This window comes from Haplochromis burtoni, unplaced genomic scaffold, assembly GCF_018398535.1.
Source record: "Haplochromis burtoni strain Fernald_Lab_line unplaced genomic scaffold, NCSU_Asbu1 Contig_290, whole genome shotgun sequence".
NCBI lineage: Eukaryota > Metazoa > Chordata > Actinopteri > Cichliformes > Cichlidae > Haplochromis > Haplochromis burtoni.
Window position 1 is genome coordinate 68,804 of NW_024582651.1, and position 9,892 is coordinate 78,695.

The 9,892-nt window shown below is 41.1% G+C and overlaps 1 protein-coding gene across 2 annotated transcripts in view; it reads left to right on the forward strand.

The window, feature by feature from the left end:
• Positions 1-9,892, forward strand: part of gcgra (glucagon receptor a) — a 46,980-nt gene that overhangs the window by 23,718 nt on the left and 13,370 nt on the right. The window contains exons 1-2 of one of the 2 annotated variants that reach the window (XM_005940287.2): positions 1-8,391; positions 9,605-9,752. The exon at positions 1-8,391 is cut by the window's left edge and continues 23,400 nt beyond it. In XM_005940287.2, coding sequence (XP_005940349.1) covers positions 9,699-9,752 — 54 coding nt within the window. In that variant the 5' untranslated portion in view covers positions 1-8,391; positions 9,605-9,698. The remainder of the gene's footprint in view (positions 8,392-9,604; positions 9,753-9,892) is intronic. The other variant, XM_005940286.2, reaches the window with a different exon arrangement.

The window sequence follows — 9,892 nt, forward strand, 5'->3', positions numbered from 1 at the left end:
TTAGTCTTGTCCAGTAGCTATTTATTTATTTTGGTTTTGCTTCATGAGTATGTGTGTTGCTATACTTGCTTCTTGTGTGTTTTGGACTTATTGAACTTAAATGGGTGGGCTTATCATGGGGTTTTGGCTCAGATAACACTGTTAGTTTGTTAAGCTTCTCCTGTCCCTGAACTTCAGCCTTTATCATCCATAGTGCACAAACTAAAACATACAGAAACAATGTTTTGGATAGTGAAGATGTGTGTAGTAATGGATAATCGGAGACTAATGAGCTGGATGAGAGGCTTCACTGTTTGTGAAGGGCTGAGGATTGACTGCGACTCCTAGACTCAGTCTATGAGAGTGGGTGACATTAACAACAACATGTTGTGTAGGGTAGGTGGGCTTTTACACAAGTACTTTAGGTGTGCATTTGACTTAGGATAAAGTTATTTAAGATGAGTGAGACACAGACACAGAGGTGCATGCAAATCCTTGTTTTGGTACTAATCCTGACTTTTACAGTAGAAGGGGGAAAAAAGCAGTGTCACTCAATCACTCTATGTCAAAACCACATCCCTTTCACATAAAAGGCTGCGGACACCACAACATTCTCAGTGTTCAGTCTTGGCACAGATAATGCGCTTGGTAAAGGTCACAGAAAGGCTTGTTTTCTATTCACAGACAGCTGAAGTGCAAGTGCTAACTTGCAAGTGTTGACAGGTGGAACTGCTGTGTTCGCGTTACTCTGTTCTCGATTGTTTACTCCAAATCTCAGCCAACTGCTGTGCATGTCATCACAGGGAGATTTATTAATCTTATAAGGCATTTATTTTATTCTTGGGGAATTGCATTACCAGTTTTTTTTTTTTTTGCTATGTGAGCTGTTTTTTTCAGAAATATGCATCTGCAGCTTACTGAGCTGCACTGAGCTACAAAACTGTAAACTTTCTTGATATTATTTATATAATTTCTCTCAGCTTCAACCTGAGTGAACACCCGTGTGAACACGCAAGCAACTTAGATATCAGATTAAGTCAACAAACATTCAGACTCAAATGCAAAACAACAGAGCAGATGGAAGGCTCACTTGGTAATCTGTGAAAAACACTGGGGCTGCTGGTGTAAAGTGGGCTTGCAGATTGAAGACTTGTGAGATGAGCTGCTGACAGACAGAATTAGCAGTGGGCTCGCTGGCATATAGCGGAAATCTGGGTCACACAAAAAGAAGGTTTAAAGTAAAGGAAGCCAGAGAAGAGCCTGGACTTTTTGTAGTGCTACAGCTGACAGAAAACTCTGAAATAGAGTGTAAGAGCCAAGCTGATTTTGAATCGTCTGCTTGTCCTGAGAGCTGTAAATTAACAAAACTGACAGATATAACTGGACTAAATTTATGGCCTGAAACTCTCATGGCTATTTTAAGAGAAGAAAGGATCACAGAAGTTCTTCCCTGCTCCACAGGCAAGTATTTAACCACCAAATAAATATAGTGGCAGAAAATGACAGCATTTTTCTGTAATCTCATAAAGTACAAGTATAAAGTTGCAGAAAGTAGAAACACTTAAGTAGACATTCCTGTAACTTGAACCTCAACCCGCAAGTTGGATGTGCTTGAACTAATCACCTCAGTGTTTTTTGTCGACTGATATTTGCATGCAGACAGACACAATATTACCGGCAGCATTCAGGAAAATTCGAGTTTACCGCTTTTCCGATCCTGGCTCTAATTATTTGACGTCTATAATGCAAAAAAATAAAAAGCATGTATTTAAAATGAACGTTGAATCTGCACTTGGAGTTGGTGGGTTACCACAAAAACAGTGAGTTCAATGCAGAGCCGCAAGTACAAATGATGTTGATATTTCCCCAAATCTATTTTCCTGCATTTCTGTGCCAGCTAGGTCACCGAATATCAGCAAGTACACGAGCAGAGACAAATAAGCTAAGTGGTGTCCGAGACTGAAGCGCACGCAGTGTTATTCCTGCCAAGCTGAAACCACAGATAGCATCAACACAGTCCCGCTCCTGCTCTCTGCTCTAAGTGGCAACACTGTTGGGCTGTCATTATGTTGTCATCTTAAAATCAGGTTTCTAATCTCAGGAAACTAATCATTGTTCATTTTGTGGTAAGAAGCTGTAGTGCAGTTGGAGTCGCCACGAGGCTTGGCTCATGATCAACATAATCCTCTGCTTTGTGTAATGGAAATCTTGACAATGTTGTGATGAACAGCACAGGCTTGTCTGGTTATGCCACAAAAGAAGTCCTCCCAGGAGGAAACCGAGTTGTGCCGAAGCTGGACAATCACCTAATTTGACTGTTTCGAGTGAAATAAGTGAAATCGAACTGAGAGGGATGAACTACTAAACTTGAAATTAATTACATAATTCAGGTGATTTAGCAGCAGTTAGCAGCAAGAATCAGAGGAAGATTGATGGTAGCTACAGAGTTAGACTGATTTATTAAAGCCGTTATTGTCCATATATCAAAATCATTCATATTAGGATTTAGGACGCATGAAGGTTTGCAGCTCCGTGTAATTGTTTACACAAATATTGTACTGCAATAAGCTTTTTATTGTTACTGACACATGTTATAAAGGTACAATCAGTTGCCAGAGTACACAAGGGAAAGCAAGGGAAAAATGAAACACCATCTCTATTGCCTTTATAATGCTAATTTAACAACACAAATCCTGTCCACTGGCAAACAGAGACATCACTATTCATATAAATGAACAACCGCACTACTTAGTGTGACTCACTGTTTCTTAGCCAGCTTGCTCTTTCCCATTTTAAGTAAGACGATATCTTTCCCTTACATTTAACAATTTAAAGGATTATGAACTGGATAATAAACAAAATACATTTTTGCAGCGTTGTGGTGAACAATATGCACCAAAGTTAAACTTCGTTTGGGAATTCAACTCATCCTGTGCTCAAACAAACACAGCAGAAACAATGTAGGATGGCGATGGCTAATCAAAGGCTCCCTGCAGGGCTGTTGTTGCTTCATAGCGGGCACAGTTCGTAGGTCCATTGCACCTCATAAAAGTGTGTACGACACAGCACCCAGGCAGCGCAAAACGCTTCCCACACACATGCTCCTGTAGAGCACGGCGAAACATCAAACATTCACACACACAAAACACAGGTACGAATCAGATGTTATACAATCATTTTTCATTGTTTCCCACCCACATTTAGCCGATGTGGCCTCTAAACAGGAAGTGTTTACCAAAACACGTAAATATCCAACGCGCTGAAGAGGCTTCGAGCATCCAGCTGCTAGGTCCCTGTAGATGCATCCAGATGGGCCACTGCCTCATTATAACAGGGTCCCCGACAAACATGTGTAACAGTTCAGAGGTTGACCTCTTTACAGAGCTGTAGAAATAAGAGGCTCAAAAAATATGTGTTTGAGACGTCACGCTACATCCTCATCTTTACACATGTGCACGGTATTGCTGTAAACATCTGGAGATCTGGATAAATCAAATACCTGAAGGAAGTGAGCTTTTTTTTTCCGTCTTTGTATTTTTTTTTTAATCTCCAGGGCAAAGTGAGAGGTCTACTGATGCTTCAACAAAAGTTACATAGTGTTCCTGCTGGCACATTTGACTTGCATATTCAAGTGCACTGCAGTGTTCTGCTGACATTTTGACACATAATAAAAAGGCACGCATGGGAAAGCAGAGTTAGCCAGCGGTGGGATGTTTTATGACCCATTTCATGAAAACACAGTAATTATATTCATTGAGGCAATGTGATTTTTGTTAAAGAAACGTGATGAATGATAACATGACACGTTTTCCAATCACCATTCAGGAAGACAAACAGCAGCAGACAGTGAACAGGTGCAGCACGCAGTGCCATCGGCAAACCTAACAGGTCAGATAGACTGAATTAGGCTATGATGAGGCGGGATATTTGATTTGTGAGACCACAGAACTTGTGATGCTTAAACATCTGGATTTAGTTGACCATATAGTGACGTTCACATTCATGCAGCGCACAGAGAATAAACTGAGGTCGACACTGGGATACGAAATTCCAATTTTGTTTTAATGTCTTTCAGTCAAAGTAACATTTACAACAAATGGTTTTCATTCATTTTGTTTAGTGGTGGTGCTTTGCTGGAGCACAGCTGCAGTGCAGTTGGAAGATGTTTCTTTTTTGTTTTTTTGGTTTTTTTTAGTTAAATTTATAGCGTCAATAGCAAAGTCATTTGGCAGAAGCTCCAGAAAATCAAAGACCAGCAACTTTCCTTTTTTCCAGTCTTCACATAAAATCACAGATTCTCATCAGTCACACTTTGCGAAGCCCATTTAAATTAGCAGATGCAAACTGAGTGAAGGGCTACACCAGGACTGATTTGAAAGCAGTGACAAGCTAAGCAAAAGATTACCCCCATGCATCCTCTGCCTCATGCTGTTTGCCAGAGATTTACTAACGGGAGACATTGCAGCATTTTGCACATTGTCAAGAGACTAAGAGAGGCCGTCTTCATCTTGCTTCACTTAGAATGACAGCAAAATTAAAAGGACTCCATAACACTGCTGACTACTCACATGAATGCGTCAATACACCAATACAACTAGTCTAAGTGTGAGTCTTATTCAATGACCTGGTCCTTGACTGACCCCATTTTTTTCCAGCCTTTTGCTTTTTTCACCCGACCTTTCCTTTTAACCACCCATTTAAGGGTGAGAGACAGAGCGGCTGCATGCTCTTGTGGCATCTGTGTTGCAGCTTTGGGTGCACCGTGGACACTGTGGTATTAGCACACACTTTAAAAACTTAGTTTTACTATAACATTGCTGTTGAAGGTTACTGTTCACTACAGGCCAGAACAACAATGAGGCTACCTGGAAGTATTCTGATGCTTCTCAACTGTAATGCATATTCTCTGCAAGCCTCTTTGCAACCCATCTCCACATCAGCTCAAGCTTTCTAGTGTCAACTAGCCGCAAATAGACCTGAAAGTGTCTCTTTCAGGTCTAGTTGTGGCTCTCATGCATGTACATGAAAGAGACCTCTCAGAACAGAGCCATACCTCCTCCATAAACAACTGCAGATGGAAATAACAAAGTTCTTCTGTGGTTCAGACTAAAAGTGGCAAATCTGGCTGGTTTATGTACTGTGCCAAACAGTCAATGTGGAAATACCTGTTAGTTTATGTCTGTCCTGATCTCTGGTAATTGAAAAAAGGTTTTGAGACACAGCTGCTATTCAGATGCCAGCTCAGAACAAAACTGTGAACTTACCTTTACAACAATATGGTGTTAGAATTAAGCAATGTATACCTGCAATGCATCCCATGGCCACTTTGTGCCACTGAACATAATCCATACTGCAAGTAAGATACTTTTCCTTCACAAAATAACTGAGAAAAAAACAGGAAAAAATGAATATTTTGCTTTTGAAATTTCACAGACAGAATTGCATGGAGGGCTCTCGTGTGAACCCAGGTGCTTTTATTTTTTATAGCATTTTGGCAACCCACCATGAGGTGATGATCAGTTGACAGTTTGTTATGGAGAAACACCATGTCCATTAACAGAACACTGCTTGGATTCAGACCTAGAAAGCCTTTTCTCCCAATCACCCCCTCCTTTGAGGTGAGTTGCTTGATGAGGTGAGCCCAACTATATCTTGTTGGTACCTCTAAACCTCACGCACTAGCTCAGGCTCCTTCCCCTCCAGAGAGGCGATGTTCCGTGTCCCAATCACTAGTTTTGGTTCCCGGGGATCAGTTGGCCGGGGTCTCCATCCCTGGCCACTCCCCAGCACTACGTTCCTCCTGCTGGTGGTGCACTGACAGGCGGCATTTTAGCATTTTTTTTTTTTAATCAATAAGAATCTAGTCGGGTCTGCTTTTATTTGACATGTTCCTATTGGTAAAGTAGAGGATGAACAGGTAACTGTGTGTCAACATAAACGTCCTGCTGAGTCAGGCTTAAATGAAATGTAACTGTCACTGTATTTGAAGTCTTCATGATTTGTATATATTCAGAGTTTTTCTGCAAACTAAGAAACAAACCTTCCAGAAATACTTTGAAAGTTTTGACAATAGCTATTAACAATTGTGCCAGCTCAATGTGCAAATAGATGAAAACATTGTGTTGTTTTTCGAAAGAATTCCTGGGAAGCATTGGAAATTTGTGGCTGAAGAGAAAGCAGACATTTTTTTAAAAGGTCAGAAAAACAACTGAAATGCATAACCACTGTTGTGCAATCAGTGGCATGTGTATGGTTGCAGAACATCAGAGCGGGGAAATAATCATGTTGTTGAATTTGATGTTTTACACAGGAACAGATTAGCATGCTGTCATGCTGAAGATCAGGTAAATCAAGCAGAGCACGATGCGTAGATTTAGGCAGTATCTCGATTGCTCCAAACAAGTAAAAGAGCGTGTTGCAGCACGATGCTTTTTTCCCCTGAACACCCTGTTATCAGATAACAGGGTTCTCATGCCTGAACACTAAGCATGTAACGTCTTCTGTATGCGCTTTAGCCTTTTAGCTAAATTTGTTAAATTATGGAAAGCAGGGAGAACATATCACACATTTACTCTAATATGCATGTGTTTGATTGTTTTTGCTGTTTGACAGTTTAAAAACAAAGATATTTCTCTATCATATATTTTTTAAATTGCACCCAGACCTCATCTGTGGCGAGGAAAGCTGTCGGATTTGGATGATGTCAGACAGTTAGTGTTTACTCTCACTAGTGCCTGTGCGTTTGGAAAGCTGAATGATATACTGCTGCTCAGGGGCATTTTCTGAGCTGGACAGCTATTGTGTTTTTCAGAGAGTTTTGTTTTTAATCCTTGCCGATCCCCTCTGCCCCGCATTCATGCATGCATACTCTTTTGTAATTTTATTTGTCAGACAATGTAATCAAATGAAAGGTAAGCACTCTCCAACAAACAACAGTAATTGTTAGTGGCCATTGTATTAAGCCATCCAATGTGCACTTGAACACAAAGCGGTTTTTTTAGGTTGTTTGGGACATTCAGGTGATTTGCGTCATTCACTTATGTTTTTCAATGTATTTCTTCCACTCGCAAACATAAATAAGTGACCAAGGATGATTCAAACATGATGCCATCTATCCTGTGTGTGTAAAGGGGCAATAACCTCTTAGGTTACACTTGCATCTGTTTAGCATTTGGTCAATCAACACAAAGTCGTCTAAGAGGAAATTAAACATAAGTATTTATCTAAAAGAAAAAAAGTGCTGCATAATTTTCAGACACTGAGGTGAAACATTATTGCTTGCTAACTTGTTTCTGGATGAAGCTAAAGAGAGCAGACCCAAGCATCTCAAGAGAGCCATCTGGCTTGGAAGGCTTGACTCTCAGCCGTTGTTTCACCTCTTACATCAAATGTGCAGCAAAAGTGTTAAAAGCTCCAGATTATTTCCTGGAACAGGGAACCACTGGGTCTAACAACACATGTTTCAGAGGACCTTGATTGGTCTGAAGCCACAATGGACTGAAAAAGCTAAGTGGGAGCAGCAGTACTGTAGATCTGGCAGGCTATCATAACAGCACAATATAGAAGCCTAATTAGCCTCACACCTCGAAGCCCATTAGTTCCAATTGAGCTTCCATCGAATGGCCAACGTGATTCCCCTCATCCTGCATTAAAGGCATCCGAGCAGACACATTGTACTTGACAAATGTGCACAAATAAAGCAAGGGAGTTCTGTGAACTTATGTCCTCAGGTTGTGTCTTAAAAATCCTCCAGTGCTCTGATTTAGCATTGCTTTTTGAGCGTAACAGGCAGTGAATGCTCATTATCGAGAGAGTCTTGTTTTGTCTTCAGCTGTGGGGCATTCGGTGTTATTATATCTAAAAATAAATACTAAATACTAAGGAAAACTGTGCAGCTGGATTCCCGAAACAGAAGCAATGAGATTGTTATAGAAGTCATCTAAAGGATAATTAGGAAAGGCAGTTTTTATTTTCTTTTAGTCATGAAGTGATGATGAAATATCATATTTTGGTGTCCATGCATACTCTCAGTCTGAGAGGCAGATTTCAAATTCACCTCACAACTTCACACATGTGTAATGGCTGGAATGTTTAGTGTCACAACATAGAAAAGGGTCAGGAGCCAGGTTTAGGAATCTTTTCTCCTGTAGTAAACCCTCTTGCTATGACGCACCCTCACTCCCACTCCTGCAGTTTGGTTAATCATTGCTCCCAGTCGCTGCTAAGCTGCAGAGTGGCGCGGGCTGGCGAAAGAGTCAGAGAGTAAGTGAGAGATAGGTTGTGAAAGAGGGAAACCCTTGGAAAACTGTCACACATGGCGTAACATTTTAGCCACAAGGAAGACCAGGGTCTGAACCTCTCCGGTGCATCGGGACACGTGCTGAAATGTCACGCGCTCATTATCTCTGTCTGGTAAGAACTTACCCGAGATGCCTACAGTAGAGATGTTTGGAAGAGCAGAGGTTAAAGTACAGTATGGTTTGAAGATATGCCTGTAGTTTCTGCTTCCCAATGACCTATGCCAGAATTTGTGATGGGATCTCACCGTTGTGGGTCTTTTAGCCACCAGAACACAAAAACAGAATTGAAATCAGAACATGTCTGATGCTGTCAGAGGTACAAGAGTCAGCGCTATGATTTAGAGTAGCTCTGATCTCTCAGCGCCTATGGCAATCAGTGAGGCTGTACTGCAGCTAATGCTAATTGTATCCAGTAGTTATTACACTGAACAGTCCATTAAGAAAGGCCTTGGTGTAGATTTGATCAAGTCTGATAGTGTGGATATTAAGATTGTGACTGGAACCTCCAAGCTGCTGTTTACCCCAGATTTTAGAAGCTCGATGACATTTTCAGTCAAAACAGAGACTGAAAAACTCGAGAATTAAGCTTTCCCACCCAAGAACATTGCAAACTGTTCATCTGTCACGACACATTGTGCTCTTATCTGTTGAAAAAATACCTACATCCGTTTGTGAAAAATTCCTTACACAACATCACGAGCTCGTCCTCCTATCCACCGCAAGACTGGAACGGAATGGAATTTGAAACGTTTTAGCCAAAAATGTTTCCATGGTCAAGGTGTTTTTTGCAGAAACGTTTCAGATTTCGTTCCGTTCTCCGGCTTCAGTCAAATCTCTCGGGAGTGTTATGGCAGTCGATGCGAAGGTGAGTGACCTCTGGCACACACTGACAAACACTCAACCAAATACTCGCTGGCTTCAGCAAGAAGGTGGACAGCTGCCAGCAGAATCACTGACTACATGCAGCTGTCTCACTGCAGGGACAAACAGCATTTCCTGGAGGTTTTTTGGCCCGATGATGTTCTGGTCTGTCTTGTACAGCTGTAAACTTTGTGGACCATGGCTCTATTTGAATGAATAAGCACTCCTTTCCTCTCCACACTTCTTGAGCATTAAGAACACAAGTTGAAAAGACATAAGACTTCTCCTTTTATTTTACTTCCTTGCCGGCATACCTTCTAAATTTGGTGTAATTGTAGTGTGAACGATATGGCCCAGCCTTTTCCTGTTTTGGTTCTCTTGTTTTGCGCAGCCAAGCTGAGTCTCATTAACAGGAATGTGTTTGCAATGAGCTTTGATGAATTGTATGTCTCTGTGTCATCCAGGCAGCGTGGCCAGTGTAGATAAGCCCCCTTATGAAGTGAAAACTCTTCTCAGCTCTGCAGTATCCCATCCCAGCACCAACAGCAGAAATAAGGGATGTCACAGCTGTTCCTCTTTTTGGCAGTGCTCATTGTCTCCTGCAGTATCCAGGTGGGTCCAAAAACATGTTTAAAAGCACACAGACAAAGACACAGACTAATATCTATCTATCTATCTATCTATCTATCTATCTATCTATCTATCTATCTATCTATCTATCTATCTATCTATCTATCTATCTATCTATCTAT